The following is a 24,022-nucleotide window of genomic DNA, read 5'->3' on the forward strand; positions in this document are numbered from 1 at the left end:
AAAGTGACACTGGTCAGATTTGCAAAAAATTGCCTGGTCCTTAATGTGAAAATTAGCCCGGTTCTTAAGGGGTTAAAGAGGTTGTCCGGCCCCAAAATCAAAATACTTTTTATGTGCTCCTAACACCCCTCAACATGCATACATATGCCCCCAATACCTGTTTTTTATGTCTGAGCTTTCCTTCCCCCCTGGAAGACTTCACATTATCCTGGCAGATCTGTTTCGTTTCTCCCCTTCTTGTTTTATTGAATACATAACTTTATTGATACACAATCCTGGCTGCACTGCACAGTCATGAATCACAGGCTGGACACGCCCCCCACTCTGCTCTGCCTGCAGCAGCTACTCCATCTATAACTCCTGTGTCTATCTTTCTACACCCAGACATGAATCTACTTCTCACAATTACTGACCATCCACAGGCTCTGCCCTCATCTGTGTATCTAATCCTATCCTGTGTGATACAGCCTGCTGAGCTGTGTATCTAATCCCATCACTGACCAGCTGCAGACTCTTCCCTCCCCATCTCCAGAGTGTGAAAAACAGCTTGAATCAGCAAGCGTATCCAATCACATCTGTATCTAATCTTATCCTGTGTGATACAGCCTGCTGAGCAGTGTATCTAATCCCATCACTGACAGTCCACAGGCTCTTCCCTCACTATCTCCAGAATGTGCACACGACCGTATCCATTTTGTGATCCACTTTTTTTGCAGTCCCACTGAGTTCCATTGATTTGAGGTCCTCATTTTGAGGAACAGAATAGGACATGTTCTGACTTTACTGGAACTGACATACGGATGTAAAAAAACACACCGATGACGTCCATGTGCTTTCCACATCCGTATGTCAGTTGTCAGTTCTGCGAAAGATAGAACATGTCCTATTCTGGTCCTTATAACGCAGATCTAAAACCCATAGAACTCAATAGGACTACAAAAAAATGTGAATCGCACACGGACAGTAACCTTATTTAGTGGATCCGCGACTTGCAGACCGCAAAACAGATACGGTTCTGTGCACGAGCCCTATCACTTATACTCAGCACCCATAACAGTCAGTACAGTGCCCTCATAACAGTGACGTCCACGGTGCCCCATAACAGTGACGTCCACATTGCACCCATTGCAGTGACGTCCACAGTGCCCCCATAGCAGTGACGTCCACAGTGCCCCCATAGCAGTGACGTCCAGTGCCATTCAATGCCCCCTATTTTCAGCCAGTGCCCCATAGTACCATCCAGTACCCCCACCATGCCTTGCAGTGCCCCCTTTGTCATCAATTGCCCCCTTGTGCCTTCCAGTTCCCCCATTGTGCCATCCATTACCCCTTGTGCCATTCATTGCCCCCGTTGTGCCATCCACTGTGCCACAGTGAAATCCAGTGCCCCCATGTGCCATCCACAATTCCACAGTGCTGCTTCCCCCCCCCCCCATGTGCCAGTCAGTTCCTTTAGTGATATCCACAGCAAAGCGATCAGCCTCTGTGGCTGATCGCTATGCTGTAAAGACTGCCGGCTTCAGCTTTCTCCAGCAGGAGACGGTGATGTCACTCGCGACGATCCATCTCCTGCTTGAGAAAAGAAGCAAAGACACGAAGATAAGAAGACGGACTTCGGCTGGAAGCCAAGAAAAGCAACCTCGGGGGACCACGTCACTGGGAGCAGATCTGAGGAACGGCTGCACTGTGGAAAGGTAAGTATGTGATCATTAATCTTTCTTCCACAGGTTAGATTTTTAAAGGAAAAAAAAGGTTAAGCCTGGAGAACGCCTTTAACATTTTATATAAATACTGATCAGCGTCAGCCCTGTTGAATGTCTGGTAATTGGCAGTGTCTTCTAGTTCGGAAATAGTATCAGGGTGAGGAGAGGCGTTAAAGGAAATTAGCCGGGGTCAAAGTGAATACATCCGCCGATGTCAGGTGCTTCCTGATTGCATCTTCAGGTTGCGCCATATGTTTGAAACGTGCGCCGACACTAAGATAAGGTCAGACTCCCATCGGTACATTGCGCATGCGCACATGCTGATGCCAGGCGCATCCCGATTACATCATCAGGCTGCACCATGCGCCTGAGCGATGCGCCGCCACTTTGAATACATCGGGCTTAACATAGGGGCAGTGCGCATGCGCTGCGCCAATGGGGATTGCGCATATACTCAGCCGGAATGAACACAGGCTAACTCGGACTCGGATGTTATGTGTGCGCATGTGCGGTGCTAGAGTAGAATGCACAGACACTTCACCTATGCTAATGAATCTACTATAATAAATCTGAATGTGGGGATGTATTCACTTTGACCCCGGCTCCTGGTATAAGGTGACCGGTTTACACCTATGTCTATGTGATCATGATTGGACGAGTGTTTCTGTCAATTAGTCCCCAAAAGCATTTAAGCCTCCCCTTTGTGGCCACACCCATTGCTGCCCATTTCCCCTGAAGAAGCCAGTTATCTGGCGGAACATGTCGGGGGTTCATAGTGTCTAGCTGTGCCTGTCCGGAGGGACTAGCAACCAGCACAGTTACCAAACAATCAATTTTGATATATGTCACCAGTGTCTGCCTCCACTGTGGTGTTTTCTGGCCGCCCTTTACAGAGGGTTGACATCGCGTAAGTCCCCCCTGGTTTACACTGCTATGGCCAGCAGTATACAGTGACTATCAGTTTGTAGACGGCGACACTGTGTGATATATTAGTGAGAAGGAGGGAGATAGTGCACTCTCTCTTCCCTCTTCAGTATCACTCATAAAGCTTCTTTCGTGAATTGGAGACTTTAATTTTAACTGTTAGGGTTTTTGTTTTTGTAGAAAACTAATAAAGATAAGAAAATGAATCCTTACCTACTGACATTCAGGTTTTAGTAGATCGAGAAATTAAAGTGAAGTTTTAGTAATACCTGGGTCAAGATAGATCTTATTGCCTTGGCTGGCATTAGTTAATTTAGTTTAACGTTACATCGGCGCTAGGTTGGCTGTGAAGCGGATGCCCGAAGTTCCGGTTTAAATAGGGGAAAGACACGCCCCCTGGGAGACAAGACCGACGCCTGGCTAATGCCAGCACGGTGAGGCGGACACAGCCACACCTCAGCTCCCCGGCTCGCACTGGTCTGACATCATAGATTGCTCGCTCATCCCTACATACTGGTTAACCACCTCCGGACCGCCTAACGCACGGATGCGTCCGGAAGGTGGTTGATTCATTCCTCCTGGACGCATCCGTGCGTCATCTCGCGAGACGCAAGATTTCGGTCAGAGCCGGCCCGCGCATGCGCATCGCGGGCTGGCAAAAGTTAAAGGAGTATTTCGTCAGAAACCTGCCAGCCAATGATCGTTGTTGGCAGGTTGCTGATTTTTAAAAAATCGAATCAGAAGCCAGATAACAGATCATATTAGTAAATATGATGTGTTATATGGCTTCCCTGCTCCTCTGCTGGTCCTGTAGGTCGGTTGGATCCAGCAGAGGAGCAGGCTTCACAGTGAGTAGCACCAACACTACACTTTAGCCCCAGATCACCCCCTGCACCCCAATTAACCCTTTGATCACCCCTTTGATCGCCCCTGTCAATCACTAGTGAAAGGATAAAAGTGATCAGTGTAAACTGTCACTTTTTTTTTCCACTGGTATTGACTGTTAGGTTTTAGGGATAGTTTAGGCCCCTTGGTTAGGTAGTTTAGGGATCAGTTAGCGCCCAGCCCACCGCACCGCAGTCACTTATTCGCTGATTAGCGTATCGCTAATCAACATTTGTACTAGTATCTGTAAGTATCTGTAAGTGATCAAAACTGATCACGGTCAGATCTATAATAGTATTAGTGTCACTTTAGTTTGCCCTCCACCCAAAACGCAGTGTTTGCCCGATCAGGCCTGATCGGTCGCCCACACGTGCATTCACCCACGCCCGCCCCACCGCAGTGACAAAATTTTTTATTTTTTTTTATCACTGCACATTCACTTTACACGCGCTGCGGTGATAAAAAAAATCAGTTTTGATATTTTTTTATCAACCGCAGCGGCCTCCGGTACTTTGCTAGCCTCCCATTTGTAAGACAGGCTTGGTTTTTTTCTTGGGTAGTCTCGGGGAATACCCCTAAATTTAGTTGCCCAAATGTCAAACAGGGGGTATTCTTCTGAAGAGGCCTACAGGCTTCTGACCCAGTCGGATGAGGAATGGGAACCCTCATCTGATGAATCTAGTGGGTCAGAATATGAACCTGTAGAAAGCAGTGGCACTCTGACCCAAAGTTCGGACGAGGAGGCTGAGGTCCCTGATAGCACCAGGCGTACCTGGCCGCATGTCGCTAGACCACAGGTTGCGCAGGATCCGCTTCAAGGGCAGCAGAGTGGGGCTGGCGCTGTCGGATTACGTGGTGAGGCATACACCAGCAGCGCAGCCCATCCTGGACCTAGTACCAGCACTGCCGTACAACATGGTGAAGTGGCGAGCACCAGAAGGGTGAGTCCCTAATACATTTTACCGGGCGCCTTGGCTTCAAACAATACATCCCAAGCAAGCGCGCCCGGTATGGGGTCAAATTGTATAAGTTCTGTGAAAGGGCCACAGGCTATACCCACAAATTTCGTGTCTATGAGGGAAAAGATCAGACCCTGGAGCCGGTCGGTTGCCCTGACTACCTGGGGAGCAGTGGGAAGACAGTCTGGGACTTGGTGTCACCCTTATTTGATAAGGGGTACCATCTTTATGTGGACAATTTCTACACAAGTGTGGCCCTCTTTAGGCATTTGTTTCTAGAACAGATTGGCGTCTGTGGCACCGCGCGAACTAGTCGCGCGGGCTTCCCCCAACTGCTCGTTACCACACGTCTTGCAAGGGGGGAGAGGGCTGCCTTGTGTAACGAAGAACTTCTCGCGGTGAAATGGAGAGACAAGCGTGACGTTTACATGCTCTCCTCCATTCACGCAGACACGACAATCCAAATTGAGCGAGCAACCCGTGTCATTGAAAAGCCCCTCTCAGTCCACGACTATAACCTTCACATGGGAGGGGTGGACTTCAATGACCAGATGTTGTCTCCGTATTTAGTGTCCTGCAGAACCAGACGATGGTATAAGAAGGTGTCTGTATATTTGATTCAATTGGCTCTGTATAATAGTTTTGTTCTCTACAGTAAGGCTGGGAGAACATGATCCTTCCTCAAATTTCAGGAAGAGATCATCCACCAGTGTAGTTAGCAGTCTACACGAGCGACATTTCCCCAATGTCGTTGCCGGTACCTCAACCCAACCGTCACCCCGAAAAAGATGTCGTGTCTGTAGCAGGAGTGGAACAAGGCGTGACATCCGCTATTTCTGTCCTGACTGTCCTGACCACCCTGCCCTACGCTTAGGGGAGTGTTTCCGGAAGTACCACACACAGGTACACCTAGCATAGGGATCACATCTCACCAGGACAGGCACACAGGGCTATTAGGGCCCATTCACATACAGCTGCTGCAAACCTCTCCTTTCACCTGGAATAAAGTGCATAATGTACTTCGCCACATCTTTGGGCGATTTGCGCTTTGCACATTGTCCCATGGGGAAGGAGAGGTTTGTCCTATAAAGGTAAAAAAAAAAAATCACCAGTAAGCAAAAAGGTTGTTCAGTTCAAAAAGTTAAAGTTTATATGTTCTGTTTAAAAGTTAATAAAATTGTTGCATTGTGGCCTGGTTTTTTCTTTTTTTTTTTTACCTTCCAGGTGGACCAACCGATCGACTAGCTGCAGCACTGATGTGCATTCTGACAGAAGCATTGCGCTACTGTCAGATTACACACAAGTCGGTGTTTACGGCGCTGCAAGAAGAGATTTCTCCTCTGCAGTAAAAGATACTTTTGCCGAGGCATATGAGCTGAGGAGGTGGCGGTGTTCCTATGCTTTGGCAAACACTTTGTATATAAAAAAAAAAATCCCGGCAATGATTTATTCATCCACATCAATTGATGTGAATGGAGAAATCTGGTTTGCCAGGGCATACGAGCTAAGTGGGTATGGATGTTGGGCGGAGCTCCTATGTCCTGGCAGACGCCTTTCCCCTCCTTTTTTTTTTTTTTGGCAGAGATTTTTTCATCCACATTGATCGATGCGAATGAAGAAATCTATGCCGTTCATTTATTTTTTTTCTTTCAGCCCAGAGGCTGAACGAAAAAAAAAAATCTCATTACCTGTATGCTCAATATAAGGAGAATAGCAGAAACTCCTAATGCTGGCCATACATGTAATGATTGCAGAGACCCTCAAATGCCAGGGCAGTACAAACACCCCACAAATGACCCCATTTTGGAAAGAAGACACCCCAAGGTATTCCGTGAGGGGCATATTAAGTCCATGAAAGATTGAAATTTTTGTCCCAAGTTAGCGGAAAGTGAGACTTTGTGAGAAAAAACCAAAAAAATCAATTTCCGCTAACTTATGCCAAAAAAAAAAAGAAAATTCTATGAACTCGCCAGGCCCCTCATTGAATACCTTGGGGTGTCTTCTTTCCAAAGTGGGGTCACATGTGGGGTATTTATACTGCCCTGGCTTTTTAGGGGCCCTAAAGCGTGAGAAGAAGTCTGGGATCCAAATGTCAAAAAATGCCCTCCTAAAAGGAATTTGGGCAGCTTTGCGCATCTAGGCTGCAAAAAAGTGTCACACAAAAAAAATAAAAAAAAATCATCATTTTCCGCTAACTTGTGATAAAAAATTCTAGGAACTCGCCATTCCCCTCACGGAATACCTTGGGGTGTCTTCTTTCCAAAATGGGGTCACTTGTGGCATAGTTATACTGCCCTGGCATTCTAGGGGCCCTAATGTGTGGCAAGTAGTTTGCAATCAAAATGTGTAAAAAATGGCCTGTGAAATCCGAAAGGTGCTCTCTGAAATGTGTGCCCCTTTGCCCACCTTGGCTGCAAAAAAGTGTCACACATCTGGTATCGCCGTACTCAGGAGAAGTTGGGGAATATGTTTTGGGGTGTCATTTTACATATACCCATGCTGGGTGAGAGAAATATCTTGGCAAAAGACAACTTTTCCCATTTTTTTTTTATACAAAGTTGGCATTTGACCAATATATTTATCTCACCCAGCATGGGTATATGTAAAATGACACCCCAAAACACATTCCCCAACTTCTCCTGAGTACGGCGATACCAGATGTGTGACACTTTTTTGCAGCCTAGGTGGGCAAAGGGGCACACATTCCAAAGTGCACCTTTCGGATTTCATCGGTCATTTTTTACAGATTTTGATTGCAAACTTCTTCTCACACATCTGGGCCCCTAGAATGCCAGGGCAGTATAACTACCCCACAAGTGACCCCATTTTGGAAAGAAGACACCCCAAGGTATTCCGTGAGAGGCATGGCGAGTTCCTAGAATTTTTTATTTTTTGTCGCAAGTTAGTGGAATATGAGACTTTGTAAGGAAAAAAAATAAAAAATCATAATTTTCCGCTAACTTGTGACAAAAATTTAAAAGTTCTATGAACTAACTATGCCCATAAGTTAATACCTTAGGATGTATACTTTCCGAAATGGGGTCATTTGTTGTGGTTTTCTACTGTCTGGGCATTGTAGAACCTCAGGAAACATGACAGGTGCTCAGAAAGTCAGAGCTGCTTCAAAAAGCGGAAATTCACATTTCAGATTTCGCAGGCCATTTTTTACACATTTTGATTGCAAAGTACTTCTCACACATTTGGGCCACTAAATTGCCAGGGCAGTATAACTACGCCACAAGTGACCCCATTTTGGAAAGAAGACACCCCAAGGTATTCCGTGAGTGGCATGGCGATGTGATCCCTATGCTAGGTGTACCTGTGTGTGGTACTTCCGGAAACACTCTCCAAAGCATAGGGCAGGGTGGTCAGGACAGTCAGGACAGAAATAGCGGGTGTCACACCTTATTCCACTCCTGCTACAGACACGACATCTTTTTCGGGGTGACGGCTGGGTTGAGGTACCAGGAACGACATTGGGGAAATGTCGCTCGTGTAGACGGCTAACAACACTGGTGGATGGGGCCACGGAACCTCCTGGGTACAGGAGGTTCTCGATGATCTCTTCCTGAAATTTGAGGAAGGATCCAGTTCACCCAGCCTTACTGTAGAGAACAAAACTATTATACAGAGCCAATTGAATCAAATATACAGACACCTTCTTATACCAGCATCTGGTTCTGCGGGAAACTAAATACGGAGACAACATCTGGTCATTGAAGTCCACCCCTCCCATGTGAAGGTTATAGTTGTGGACTGAGAGGGGCTTTTCAATGACACGGGTTGCTCGCTCAATTTGTATTGTCGTGTCTGCGTGAATGGAGGAGAGCATGTAAACGTCACGCTTGTCTCTCCATTTCACCGCAAGCAGTTCTTCGTTACACAATGCAGCCCTCTGCCCCCTTGCAAGACAGGTGGTAACGAGCAGTTGGGGGAAGCCCATGCGATGCCACAGACGCCAATCTGTTCTAGAAACAAATGCCTAAAGAGGGCCACATTTGTGTAGAAATTGTCCACATAAAGATGGTATCCCTTGCCGAATAAGGGTGACACCAAGTCCCAGACTGCCTTCCCACTGCTCTCCAGGTAGTCAGGGCAACCGACCGGTTCCAGGGTCTGATCTTTTCCCTCAGATCCGAAATTTGTGGGTATAGGCTGTGGCCCTTTCATAGAGTTTATACAATTTGACCCCATACCGGGCGCGCTTGCTTGGGATGTATTGTTTGAAGCCAAGGCGCCCGGTAAAATGTATTAGGGACTCGTCTACGCAGATGTTTTGCTCTGGGGTATACAAATCTGCAAATTTCTGGTTGAAATGGTCTATGAGGGGCCGAATTTTGTGGAGCCGGTCAAAAGCTGGGTGGCCTCTGGGACGGGAGGCGGTGTTGTCGCTAAAGTGCAGGAAACGCAGGATGGCCTCAAAACGTGCCCTGGACATAGAAGCAGAGAACATGGGCATGTGATGAATTGGGTACGTGGACCAATATGACCGCAATTCATGCTTTTTAGTTAGACCCATGTTGAGGAGAAGGCCCAGAAAAGGCTGGGCATAATAGCTTCCCGGGTTGGCGGTTATAAATTGTGTGGCATACCTGTTTGTTTCGGCCACGACTATGTCTAAGAGTTGCGCAGTCAAGAACAGCTCAAAAAATCCCAGGGCCGAACCGATCTGAGCTGTCTCAACCCGAACTCCAGACTGGGCAGTGAAAGGGGGAACTACAGGTGCGGCTGAAGTTGGGGACTGCCAATCAGGGTTTGGCCGGAACCTCTGGGAATCTAGGGGCTCTACGGGCCCGTCTTTGCGGTGGCTGCGATTGGGTCACTACTGCTCGTGCCACCGTACGCCCTTCTGCTGCTCGCCACTTCACCAGGTTGTACGGCATTGCTGGTACTAGGTCCAGGGAGGGCTGCGCTGCTGGTGTATGCCTCACTACGTAATCCGACAGCGCCAGCCCCACTCTGCTGCTCTTTAAGCGGATCCTGCGCAACCTGTGGTCTAGCGACACGGGGCCGGGTACGCCTGGTGCTATCAGGGACCTCAGCCTCCTCGTCCGAACTTTGGGTCAGAGAGCCACTGCTTTCTACAGCTTCGTATTCTGACCCGCTAGATTCATCAGATGAGGGTTCCCATTCCTCATCCGACTGGGTCAGAAGCCTGTAGGCCTCTTCAGAAGAATACCCCCTGTTTGACATTTGGGCAACTAAATTTAGGGGTATTCCCTGAGACTACCCAAGAAAAAAAAAGCAAGCCTGTCTTACAAATGGGAGGCTAGCGAAGTACCGGAGGCTGCTGCGGTTGATACAAAATATCAAAACTGATTTTTTTTATCGCCGTAGCGCGTGTAAAGTGAATGTGCAGTGATCAAAAAATATTTAGTTTTTGTCACTGCGGTGTGGCGCGTGTGGGCGACCGATCAGGCCTGATCGGGCAAACACTGCGTTTTGGGTGGAGGGCGAACTAAAGTGACACTAATACTATTATAGATCTGACCCTGATCAGTTTTGATCACTTCCAGATACTATAAAAGTACAAATGCTGATTAGCGATACGCGCGTACGATCGCGCTGTAAAACGCCCGATTCTCAAACAAGTTCTTGAGCTTTTTTTTGGGCGTTTGTCGCGCGTTCCCGCACATAGATATTCGGGAACGCGCAACAATGTGTGCACGCCTGTCTCTGTATGCGCAATTGTAACGCTATGCGTTTCAGAACGCTCAGGTCTGAACCCCCTGTTAGTGAGAAGAAAAGGAGGTAAAATTCATTTGGCTGGTAAGTTGCATGACCGAGCAATAAACGGTGAAAGTAGTGTAGTGCAGAAGTGTAAAAAGTGGCCTGGTCATTAAGGGGGTTTCAGCTAGCGGGGTTGAAGTGGTTAAAGAGGGAACACTAAGGCAAGGCAATCCATAACAAAAGAGGATTAACAGAGAAGGGGACAAAGCTAAGTACCAGCCCAAGATGACATTTATAAGGCTCATACAGACCAAATTGAAGCTTGACAACCAGAAATATCTATTATATAAAGCAGCACTGTTACAATTTAAAGTACAGTGTTGACATTCAAACCCAATAAGGGAACATATGTACATAAATACAAATAAATGCAAGTGTATACAAATATATACAGTGGGGCTAAATAACAGCAGACAATAGCAGAATCTGATAATTAATAGTTAATGATTCACAGCAGTGCAGCACAATGTTGAAAGAGAAAGTTTAAACTGCCCATAATGACATAAGATTTAATCAAATAAAACAGGCATAAGAGATGTGATCATTTAACCCAAGGGGGCGAACAGTACCCAACATCTGTTAATCCGCTTTTGTTATGGATTCCCTGCCTTAGTGTTGCCTCTTTAACCGGTATGTAGGGATGAGCGATCTATGATGTCAGACCAGTGCGAGCCGGGGAGCCGACATGTGGCTGTGTCCGCCACCCCGTGCTGGCATTGGCCAGGTGTTAGTCTCGCCTCCCAGGAATCATGTCTTTCCGCTATTTAAACCGGCACTTTGGGCGTCCGCTTCACGGCCACCCAAGTGACGGACTAGCTGCCACACACCACCTGTCTGGCGGCGTTTTTTTGCTATCATTCTCCACGTGCATGTGCTCCTGATGATTCCTATATGAAACGCGTCGAGCCTGACCAATGGCGCTATGTGTGGGAATTTTAGCAAATTTCTGTTAGGCATTTAGGGTTGGGGTTATTAGTTCCCTGGTTAGTCACAGCTTAGAATCGGCTGTCAATCCTAGGGCTATACTAATTCATTAATGGTAGTGCCCCTGCAGCTGTCTTTATCTCAGCTAAAGTAGGTCCCCTATTCTCCCCATACCCATACCCATATATACAGTCTACCAGTTTCATCTATCGTATGTCCTGCACGGTCTCTTTCCTGATTGGATGATGGTTTTGTAGTCACCAACAGGATCTTGCCTTATTTAATTGAACTGTGCGGTACACTCGATATATGTTTTGGCTTTATGGTATACAAAGGTCTTATAGGGTCATTCATTGAGACATGACTTATTTGGTTATAGTCCTCTCTTTTATTTTGTGCCATTTAGCCATTACGTGTTTATACACAGTACATTATTTGTGGGCTTTTTTTTTTTTAATATTTTTATTGTTTTCACTTTACAACAGGAGTAGCGAATAAGCAAGCTAATGGTGATGGACACTTAATTGTGTCACATGGCATCACCTTAGATTCGATATTGTGACAGAGAGAATAAACGAATAATAAAATAATAATATTAAAAATAATTAAAATAAAAACGAAACAGAAACATGTGGATTTCTGCACTATACAACAGATATAATTCTACACTACATGGGTTATGGCACCCAAGTGGTTAGATTCACAGATAAATTTTCCTAAAGTCCTGCCGAGGTTTCCAAAGAGCGCTGAAGATTCTGTAGGAGTGGTTTTCCCATGCAGACATTTGTTCGAACCTGCAAATGGAATCAATTTTATTAAGCCAGTGCTCAATGAAAGGAAGGTCATGGGTCAACCAGTATCTAGGTATCAATAAATGGGCTGCTGATGGGGCTGGGAAGGTGTGAGTGCAAGCCCAAGAGAGCAAACTTGGGACAAGGAGAGAAAGGTGTATTACAAATTTAATTGCAAAGTTTTAATATTTTTGACCACCATGGACTAATTAATGGGCATGTCCACCAAATGTGGTAAAGTGTCCCCTTTCCGGATTCACATCTCCAGCATACGTCAGAGCCTGAAGATGAAAAACGACAAGTTATTTCTGGTGTTTTGTACCACCTAGTGAGGACTTTATATCCGTTCTCTTGCATTCTGACGCATCTGGAAGAAGAGTGAGGTTCAATAAAGAGGCGATATTGATCCTCTATGGTAAGTGGTGTACCCAAGTCCCTCTCCCAAGAGCCAATAAAGGATGCTTTAGGCATGTTAACAGTAGATGTGAGTTTCCTGTAAATAAGGGAGATACATTTTCAGGGGGCAGGGTTTGTACAGATAAGGTTTTCGAACCAAGTTAAAGGCCTAAGCAAATCATTATATTGGATGTTTTCAGAGATAAAGGATTGAAGGAATACTATGAAAAATATGGAAGGAGTAGTTGTGGAGAAAAGGCTTTGGATTCTGTATCGGTCTTTCAGTTTTCCATCCTCATCAAAAAGGGAAATCACTGGTAATGTGGACAATTCCAGCGGGGCCAGACACAGACGGTCTCTTAAAAACAAAACAAGTGGAGTATTGTATCAAAAAATATATAATTTATTATAAAATATAAAAAAGGGGGAACAACGGAATGTTGTAATACAGTACACGGAGAAGCACAGGGTGAGTCAATACAAAAAGACACCATGAAAATACGCAAAGTCATGCGCAATTGGGTACGGTCAAGTGTAAGGCAAAGCTAGGGCTCTGGAAAACCAGTAAGTTATTACGTATACTGTTCACCCAATTAAGGGTATGGTACACCCAGTACCACAAACAGAAAATAGACCCAGAGTCGTAGCTGCATACACTAATGATGTTAACATCACCATCAATCCCATATAATCATGAATTATGACCAAGCTGGGATGGAGGTGGATGTGGATGATACAAAAGGTATACATAAATAGTACCGTAGGTATGCGCCTAAGTGCATGGGGCCCAATAAGGACACGTACAAGGGAACCATACACACGGTATAAACTAAGCTAAATGCAGACCGTACCTGAGGACATGGTGAAAATTGAGAGACAAACCCTGGGCGCGGGACCTCACCTGGGTACGGTCTCTTACCTGGGTAAGGGGGAAGGGCAAGGGAACTGCTAGAGCTGATTTTTGGAACTTATCCCAGGCGTCTAAGGTGGCTCTAATAGTTAGATTTTGTTGAATGTGCTTTGGGAGGGATTTTTTTTGGGCGAATTAAGAGGACTCTAAACGATGAGAGGAATAGAGAGGATTCCATACCCACCCAAAATTTGGATAGGGTTTCCCTCAACCAATCTACTACTCTAGACATTAAAGTGGCCATATTATAGGTCAGGGAGGTTAATACTGCCTGCGAATTTTGGTCTCTGGAGGATGTGAAGGTTAATGCGATCTTTTTTCTTATTCCAGATAAAGTCTCGGATTTTCCTGTTGATAGATTGGAAATATGAGTTGGGGATAGGACCTGTTGTAGGTAGTTCAGTTTTGGCAAAACCAGAGAGGTGAAAAGGTTTTTTCGTATAGGTTATCAATTTGGGATTGCATTGATTGTAGTAGAGGGGTATAATTACGATAAACAGTTTGGAGAGGTCCGGTCCAATTTTGACACCTAGATATGTGATGGTAGGTGAGTCCCAGTTAAATGGTGAAGTGGAGGCGAGTTTGTTCCTGGTGTGTAGGGGCAAACCAATAGCTAGAACGTGGGATTTTTTCATATTCATTTTAAAGTTAGACAGAGGGCTACATTTCTCTAAATGGTCATAGATACGAGGTAAGGAAGTGGAGGGGTTGGTGGTTATGAGTAAAAGATCGTCTGCAAAAGCAGCGGCCTTATGTTTGTGGCCTCCCAAATCAACTCCCTTGATCCGGGGGTCCTGACGGATGGATTGTAAAAGGGGTTCCATGACCAGGACAAAAATCAAGGGGGATAATGGACACCCTTGGCGAGTGCCGTTCTTGATGGGGGAAAGGGGGGAGAACGTGTCGTTCACCAGTATCGATGCCGAGGCATTGAGGTACATTGAAAAGACCGCTTATATAAAGGGGTCTGGAAGTCCAAATTTCATCAAGACGAGACGTATAAAGTCCCAGTTGACTCTGTCAAATGCTTTTTCGGCATTGGTGCTGACAAGGACTAATGGGCAGGATTTCTTTTCAGTATAGAATATGGCATTTATAATTCTCGTTAAATTGTCTTTACCTTCCCTGCCAGATACAAAACCTGTTTGGTCTTTATGTACTAGAAAGGGTAGAAGCGGAGATAGACGATTAGCGAGAAATGTAGCCATTAGCTTAAGGTCCAGGTTTAGCAGGGAGATGGGGCGATAGTTTTCACAATAAGCGGGGTCTTTGTCTATTTTGTGGACAATAGTAATATGTGCTTTGGTCATATCTTGGGTCAAAGGTGTCCCCTTCAAGGATTGGTTGAAGAGTGAAGTTAGGTGAGGAGCTAAGAGTTCTTTAAAGGTACGATAATACATTGCCGTTAGTCCATCAGGCCCAGGGGCTTTGTTTTTGTTGTATAGCTTCTTTCACTTCCTTGAGTGTAAAGGGGGATTCAAGGGGGAGTATTTTAGAATGGTTCAGGTTCGGAAGAGACACTGACTGGAGAAATTTTTGGATTGCGTCTAAATGTGATGGTACTTTAGTATGGGAAGTATTATTAGGGATATTATACAAAGTATGGTAGAAGTTTTGAAACTGTGAGGCTATTTCCTCCATCTTGGTAACAATGTCCCCTTTTTTAGTATGTAATTTACCTATATGGTTATGGGATCTCTTTTGTTTTATCCTGTTCATCATAAATCTTGATGCTTTGTCTCCATGGGCAAAGAACTTGAATTGAGAATTGAGGAAATGTTTGGCTGATACATTATTCAAAAGATTTTTTAGTTCGGAACGAAGTCTGGTAAGTTCAGTTAGATGTTTCAGATGGCGTTTGTTTATGTTGGATCTCTAATTTTTTAATATGTAGTAGCAGAGTATCTATTTGGGCCGATCTCGGCTTTTTTGCATGAGAGCCTAAACTGATGAGTTGCCCTCTCATGAAGGCTTTGTGAGTATCCCATAACAAGTTGGGGGAGGTTTCTGGGAGGGCATTCAGAGTAAAAAAAAGTCTTCTAGGGTACTCTTTAGTTTGAAGACATAGTTTGGGTTGGAGAGGAGTTGCTCATTGAGTCTCCATTTAAATGTTCTGGGAGGGGGCATTGTAGGGGAAATGGAGATGAATATTGGGACGTTGTCGGACATATGGATAGAATCAATGCATGGGTCTTTGCATAATTGGATATGTTCCTTAGGTACTAACAGGTATTCCAGTCTTTGATAAGAACCGTGTAAGTTCGAATAGAAGGTGTAATCCTGCACCGATGGGTTTAATATTCTCCAAATGTCGACCAAATGTAATTCTGCTATTGAGTCTTTAATTGTGCGGAGTGCCCTTTTGGAGAGAGCCGATTTATTAGTAGAGGAGTCTAGAGACTGATCCAAGGTCGCATTAAAATCTCCACCTAGAATCAGTATACCTTCTCGAAAAAGAGCTATTTTTGGGAAAAGGTCTTTGAGCCAAGCAGATTGATCGACATTTGGAGCATACAAACTGACAAAGGTGTACATGCATTTATCAACATACCCTTTTAGTAACCAGTATCTACCATCAACATCTTAAAACCTATCAAACCTAAAATGGGTTTCTTGTAGGAACAGAACTGAAGTCAGTTTTTTCTTCATTAAGGATAGAATTTGACATCTTTTAGAAGGAGAGTTAAAGCCTTTTACATTAAATGATGCTTTTTTCAGATTGGTCATCATTTTGATCTAAAGAGATCCCGATCTACCTGACCCCAACCAAGTGGTGATGCCTTCAGCCAATAGGGCCGAGATAGTAATCTCTGTGAAAATTCAATTATGTAAAGGGTGGTATGGTAGGTCCACAAAACAAAAAAGGAAACCAATGGGGTATTAACAATATACCACAGTAATATGACAACTGTTAACATGTGCGCGCATGCGCTTACTAATACCATATTAGCCATGGGGGTAGTGGAATTTCAGTATAATCTCCCTGAAGTGATACTATTGTCGAACATATAATCGGTTCGAAAAATTTTAAAAAAATAATCGTAAGGGGGAGTATATAGAAATGACTGAGAAGGGAAAGTTTAGTCAAAGGAGGGTTCGAGGAGTAGCGAGGAGAGAGGAAAGAAGGATGAGAGATGCTGAGGAAGAGTGAGTATGGATAGAAGATTCATATAAACCCATGGTCCACAGATACTTAATCTCCCATAGGTAGACGTCTCTGTGTATAAAGGGAGACATCTCTTCTTTGTTTGCTCGGTCTTGGGGTGCGTTGTTTCTCCCATTGGTCTACAGCAGGTAGGATCGGAAGGGAGGAGAGGTCTTGTACAACGTCCCAGTTCTGGATGTTTAGCGGATTAATGTTCAGATGAGCGTATTCTTGATCCAGGTCTGCGAAAGATGAGACGGCCATCCTGCGTACCTCGTAGAAGAAGGAAATGCTGAAGGGGAAAGTCCATCTGTAAAGGATGCTGTGGGATCTGAGCCAATCGGTTAGTGGTTTTAGAGATCTCCTTTTTTGGAGAGTGGTTTGGGCCAGATCCTGGAAGATAGAAACTGGATATCCATCCGAGGTGATTTCTCCGGACTGTCGCTCTTTAGTGAGAATGGCCTCCTTAACAGGGAAGGCAAGAAACTTGCATATTATATCCCTCGGCGGGGCATTTGTGGCTGGTTTGGGTCTTAGTGCCCTGTGTGCCCTCTCCAGGATCACATCATGCGCCGAGTCGGGCCCCAGAAGGGTTAAGCAGATTTGTGTTATTGTGTGCGGGATATCACCCGTTGCGAATGATTCCGGTATACCGCGGAAGCGCAGATTGTTTCGTCTGCCACGGCTTTCTTGATCTTCCAGGGCACAGTACAGGGCGTCTAAGTTCGATTGAATAGAGTTAACATGTTAAGATACCATTTGTTGATGCTTTATGATGGCAGCTTGAGATTCTTCAAGAGCTTCTACCCTCCGTCCTATATGTTTAACATCTTATTTGATGGTAGAAAGGTCAGAGCTAATGGGGTCGAGGGCTGTAGATAAAGAGGACATTAGCGTGTCTTTAACGTAGGCTCTGGATAAAGGAAGTGTGTTCGGTTCCTCATCTCCTTCTGCTGCAGCTTCGGGTTGTAGAGCGCGGGGAGACGGGCGCCATCTTGCTCTCTCTAGCCACATACGAAGAGGCAGCTTTTTAAATAAATTTGTCCATTTCTCCCTTGTTCACCGCAGATTTTTTTTAATCGGAACCTTCACTGGGTTTGGATCCCCCGATCTTCACCATAGTGACTATTTAAAGCTAAAATTTCAAGCTGTTAGGGCGATTTCTCACACGGAGCTGAGCACTCACACAGCCATTCACTGCAGGCGCCTGCTCCGTCCCATTATTTGTGGGCTTTTAACACACAGTCCCCCTTATTTTTACTTTATTTATGAACCTAATAAAGTTTATTTCCTTTAACGCTTATCCTCACTGTGATACCATTAGCTAGTTAGAAACGTATATGGCCTTTTAATTTGTTGCAAAGTGAATTTCTAGTTTAGAAATGTTCACTAATTGTATGAATAAAATCTGTCACAGCTGTTACCAGATCAGCACTGTTCATAGATTGTATGTTGTAAAAAAAATATTAAAAATGCATTTGGACATCTGATATATCCACCGGACACTTCTAGGCCTCTCTACATTTCATCCTTTTTCACTCTTCTGTCTTATGAACTTGAAGAACTGGAATGGTACGAGGGAGATACCATGTACTTCTAGCTGCTGTGACTCTTTCTGCAATTATGACTGTGTGACATGACTGCTGTGGCAGCAATAAATGATTTCTAGGCCCTCCAGGGGTAGCAGTGATTTTCCATGTAGTGGTTATTCTGGGATGCCAATGAGAAGAGCCACTTAACAATTACCAGAGAACTCCTTGGTAGATATGGCTTATTCACAGAATTTCTTATATAGATTACCAGTGGTTTGCAGACAGACTCTCATTTGGATTGAGGTTATCACAGTAATTAACACATAAGTAATGTATTGAATAATTCCTACACACCCATATGGCTATAATCCACACAAATCTCTGTACCTGAGCTGCAGTAGTCAACTAATTGTACAGATGGATCATGGGTCAGAATATTATTTCTGGAGATGGTAAAATACTTCTATATTATCCAGTAAGGCTGCATTCACTCATTTTATAATACAGCTCCGTGAGGAATTTTAAGTGTTGTGTATGTGTTTTTTGTATTTAACCCCTTAGTGACCAAGCCTGTTTGGGCCTTTATGACCAAGCGTTTTTCTTCCTTTTTTCATTGTCGCGTTCCAAGAGCTATAACTTTTTTATTTTTTCGTCTATATAGCTTTATGAGGGCTTGTTTTTTACGGGACAAGTTGTAGTTTTTAATGGAACCATTTTTGGGTACACATAACTTTCTGATTAACTTTTATTAACTCTTTCTGGGAGGGAGATGGGGGAAAATAGCAATACTGCCACTGCGTTTTTACATTATAAATTTTACGGCGTTCATTTTTCGGTACAAATAACATAATATCTTTATTCTCTGGGTCAGTACGATTACAGTGATACTAAATACTTATAATTTTTTTTACGTTTTACTACTTTTTTTTCCAATAAAACCCCTTTTATTAACCCAAAAAATGATTTTGCATTGCCACTTCACAAGACCCATAACTTTTTTTTTTCTTTTTCTATGGAGTTGTGTGAGGGCTTGATTTTTGAGGGTATCTTGTATTTTTCATTGGTATCATTTTGGAGTAAATGGCGCTTTTTGATCGCTTGTTATTACGTTTTTTTCGGTGGAAACTAAGAATAAATTAGAAATTCTTTATTTTTTTTATTTTTATTTTTTACGGCGTTCACCATAGGGGATAATTTATGTAATATTTATGTAGTCCGGGTCGTTACGGACGCGGCAATACCAAACATATGGGGGATATTTTCTTTTTGCAATTTTTTTCATTGAAAAGCGTATTTTCAATGAAAAAAAAGCATATTTTTTTATTTTATGGAATTTTTTTTATTTAATAAATGTGTATTTATTTATTTATTTTTTTACTACTTAAAAGTCCCACAAGGGGACTATAATATACAGTATTTTGATTGCTTTTAAAATGTAATGCATTATCTCTATAAGGCATTACATTTCAATAGCAATGCTATTCAAACCTTGACCAGCAGGTGGCGCCAGAGAGGCACGGCCTGCTGGAAATAACTGAAGACAGGCTCGGGGCCCTGATCGGAAGTGAGGTAAGCTTCCGAACACATCAGCACCCCGCGATCTTATTTTCAGGGTGCTGATGGGAGACAGAGGGAGTCCGCTCCCTCTGTCACCACTTTACATGCAGCGGGCGCCATTGCGCCCGGCATGTAAAGGGTTAAACAGCCCGGATCGGCACTCCTGCCGGTCCGGGCTGTTAGAGCAGGGTCCCGGCTCTCATGTGAGAGCCGGGTCCGTGCTCCCCGCTGCACGGGGGAGCCGTGCAGCGCTTAGACCGGGCCGCCGTAAAAACGCGGCAGCCCAGCCTAAGGCCCCTTAGTGACCGCCGTAAAAACACGTATGGGTGGTCACTAAGGGGTTAAGAGACTTCTCTGCTCTTAGGACTTGAACTTATCCCATCCTCTGCACTAAAAATACAATCCCCACATGTAGCCATTTGAATGAAGCCTAATAGGTATATAATCTGTTTATTCACAATTCTTGTGTTTTATATATTATTTCTAAGGCCTCTGCACCCTGTCAATTAATGGAGATAACTGCTACTTGGCATATCCTGGGAGTTCCACCATTGGAGAAGTCCAGGTCTTTGACACCGTCAACTTGGTGAGTGATGGTTATACAAGTTGTCTTGGAACTTTTTTTAATCAGTTAACATAATTAAACATAATTATTTGAGGTTTATTTCAATATTCTTGTAGGGTACATGTTCCAAAATCTTCAGGGGGAAGGGATTGTGTGCACAAACAAGCTTTTTGTACTTTCAGACAGGGGTATCCAAGGAGACTTTTGGAAGAATCCATAAAGAGAATTCTTAAAGTCTCTCAGAAGGACGCGACAGCACAAAAAACAGGTCTGAAGGGAATGAGCCACTAAAAAGAAACCCACCAGCTCAGTCTAATTGCTAGATTCAATTCCCAACACACGCAGATCAGAAACATTCTAGCAAAAAACTGGGCGGTTTTACTAAAAGATCCTATCTTGGGAAAAATTCTCCCTCCATCCCCCACTATTTTTCATAGAGCTAAGACACTAAAAACTTATTCGCCCCTTCCTGTCCCAAATTTAAGACAGTCATCAAGCACAACCCAAAACAACAAGATTTAGGGGCCTACAGGTGCATAATTAAAAGGTGCAAATGTTGCAAAAATATAACACACAATACGAAAGAGGTTGTAGTTCCACACAATAAAGTGACCATAAACATCTGTCACAGGTTGGATTTCGGGACCACCAAAGTCGTATATTTGCTACAATGCCCCTGTAAAGTATTCTATGTAGGACGCACCAGACAGACATTAAGGGAGAGAATGAACTAGCACCGTTCAAATATCACGAGAAAAGTAATGACCCATATCATTTTGCACTGTCCCACAATGGAGATCCTCCCTGTTGTTGACCCCCATTGAATGGGCACCACAGTACTATCAATTGTTATGCCGTAAAGAAATGTTTTGGATTTTTCGCCTAAACACCCTAACACCTTTTGGCATAAATAAGTCACTCGAATACACTAACTATTGATCCATGTAGTCCACATCCCTACCAACATATAGCTCTTTATTTATTTATTTATTTATGTATGTATGTATTTAATCTTTATGCCTCTCTCTTATTTTTTTTATGTATTGATCATCATTTATTGCATTTTATATTTCTTTCTCTTCTCCTCATTAATTTTATGTTATATATTTTTACTAACATATTTACTTGTTTATATATTTATATATTGATATATCTTTATGTACAGATTTTATATATTTTATATAAGGTATGTATAAATATATAAATAACGCTTATATTGTTCCCTTTAAAGAGAGTCTTTCACCTAAAATGACCATTATACACCACAAACATCATGATATCCATTACATTCCCCATATTATAATCTTACCTTTCATATTGCTGTCCATCGCCTATTCTCTCTTAAAAACGCTTTTATTCCATATGCTAAATAGGTTCTGAAGGTGCCCAGGGGCGGCGTTTATGCGGCCGGTGCCCAGGCTCCACGGCGCTGTTCAAATCAGCTGAGCGTTTAATGCGCATGCGCCGGCCCGTACATCCCGATATTTTGGCAGTTTACTTCCGCCGGCTAGATCGGGATGTACGGGCCGGCGCATGCGGATTAAACGCTCTGCTGCCTCTGCCCTAGTGGGTAATGGAGTGCGCAGGCGCCGGATTTGTCATTGACTGGAGGATGGTATCTGAAGAACCGAGGGCGGGCCAGAGGGGTGAAAGGGGAGGGGTTTGATTTGAACAGCGCCGTGGAGCCTGGGCACCGGCCGCATAAACGCCGCCCCTGGGCACCTTCAGAACCTATTTAGCATATGGAATAAAAGCGTTTTTAAGAGAGAATAGGCGACGGACAGCAATATGAAAGGTAAGATTATAATATGGGGAATGTAATGGATATCATGATGTTTGTGGTGTATAATGGTCATTTTAGGTGAAAGACTCCCTTTAAAGTTTTAGATGGTAGGGCATCCCATGATATTTAGGGACTTGGTTAAGATTTTTTATTCAGCATCTTCCCCTTTACATCATAGTAATAATATTCATTATATTAATTGTATCAGACCATAGAGTATTTCTGAGTAATAGTAATCGTATTAATTACCGTATTTTTCGCTTTATAAGACGCCGCCCCCCCCCCCCCCAAAAAAAAAAAAAGCGTGGGGGGGGGGGGGGGGGACTTGAAATGGCTGTGCGTCTTATAAAGTGAATACTAGTGAGCGCTTCCATTATAGAATCGCTCACTAGTATACGTTGGGTGCCAGGTGCAGGGAAGAAGCACAGCAAGCGCTTCCGGCACTCACCCTCCTTGGTCTTCTTTAATGGGGCCGGCGCTGCGTACTATGACCTGATGCTGCACGCTGTCAGGTGACAGTGCAGCGCGAGCCGGAGAAGACAGGGGAGCGAGATGCCGGACCTGGAGCGGAGACGTGGCGCAGGAGATGTAAGAGGAGTTTTTTATTTTATTTTATTCTGATCTGAGGTCTGATGGGCTTTAATAATAAAGGGCTGATCTGAGGTGTGATATGGGTTAAAAATAAAAGGCTGATTTGAGGTCTGATGGGGTTCTGACATGGAGGGCTGATATGGGGGTCTGATCTGATATGAGGTCTGATGAAAAAAAAATTTGCCTTATTTTTCTCCCCTAAAATCTGGGGTGCATCTTTTAATCAGGTGTGTCTTATGAAGTGAAAAATATGGTATATTAATTGTATCAGACCATAGAGTATTTCTGAGCATTTTTACATTTAAATAATTACTGAATATTTCCATTGCTAAACGCCTATTTTTTTTTCCCCATAAACAATTTTTTTCTCTTGTTTTTCTTTCTAATATGCCAATATGTGACACATCAGATGATGCTGTGAGTGATTGCGTTCCACAGTAGAACACACACCGCCGGCGTTCCATGGGTCCCTGACAGGCGCTGCCTGTTGTGTTCCACTGTGGAACGCACGTCCATCGCGGCGAACTTCCTATTCCTTGTGCTGGAGTGCGTTCCACTCTGGAGCGCATACCGTAAGTGACATCCACATTCACGTCACTCCGAACTCCGAAAACGTAATCTAAGGTCCCGATTTTACCTAGCCAGAGGTCTCAATTTTACCTCGCAGCATAATAATTAGCTGGGCCTCCATCATAGCCTTAGGAGCATATACAGCCAGGTCCATAAATATTGGGACATCTACACAATTGTAACATTTTTGGCTCTATACACCACTACAATGGATTTGAAATTAAACGAACAAGATGTGCTTCAACTGCAGACTGTCAGCTTTAATTTGAGGGTATTTACATCCAAATCAGGTGAACGGCGTAGGAATTACAACAGTTTGCATATGTGCCTCCCACTTATTAAGGAACCAAAAGTAATGGGACAATTGGCTTCCCAGCTGTTCCATGGCCAGGTGTGTGCTATTTTCTCATTATCCCACTTACAATGAGCAGATAAAAGGTCCAGAGTTCATTTCAAGTGTGCTATTTGCATTTTGAATCTGTTGCTGTCAACTCTCAAGATAAGATCCAAAGAGCTGTCGCTATCAGTGAAACAAGCCATTATTAGGCTGAAAAAAACAAAACAAACCAATCAGAGAGATGGCAAAAACATTAGGCGTGGCCAAAACAACTGTTTGCAACATTCTTAAAAGGAAGGAACGCATCGGTGAGCTCAGCAACACCAAAAGACCCGGAAGACCACGGAGAACAACTGTTTTGGCTGACCGAAGAATTGTTTTTCTGGTGAAGAAAAAAAACACCCTTCACAACAGTAGCCAGATCAAGAACACTCTCCAGGAGGTACAGATGTACCATGAAAAAGTGAATGATATAGACGGCTCTACTGCTCAAGCAAATGGTAGAGGTGCAGAACTGCTAAGTCTGACTCACCCAGTCAGGACAGTAATAAATAGAAGGTAAGATGGTAAGCAGGCACACTCATATAAGGGTGATATTATAGCTAATTTATTAATGGGAATAGTATGGGTATATAGTATATGTGGAATTTCTTGGTGATTAAATTGATTCAATAAATATTCCAAAATATAAGTCAATAAAAAATGTGCCTTGGAATAAAA

At 43.8% G+C, this 24,022-nt stretch overlaps 1 protein-coding gene across 1 annotated transcript in view; it reads left to right on the plus strand.

Annotated features, from left to right (window-relative positions):
• Positions 1-24,022, plus strand: part of WIPI2 (WD repeat domain, phosphoinositide interacting 2) — a 439,829-nt gene that overhangs the window by 187,000 nt on the left and 228,807 nt on the right. The window contains exon 5 of the mRNA XM_044302641.1: positions 19,945-20,042. Within this exon, the coding sequence (XP_044158576.1) occupies positions 19,945-20,042 (98 nt within the window). The remainder of the gene's footprint in view (positions 1-19,944; positions 20,043-24,022) is intronic.

This window comes from Bufo gargarizans, chromosome 8 (genome assembly GCF_014858855.1).
Source record: "Bufo gargarizans isolate SCDJY-AF-19 chromosome 8, ASM1485885v1, whole genome shotgun sequence".
Lineage (NCBI taxonomy): Eukaryota > Metazoa > Chordata > Amphibia > Anura > Bufonidae > Bufo > Bufo gargarizans.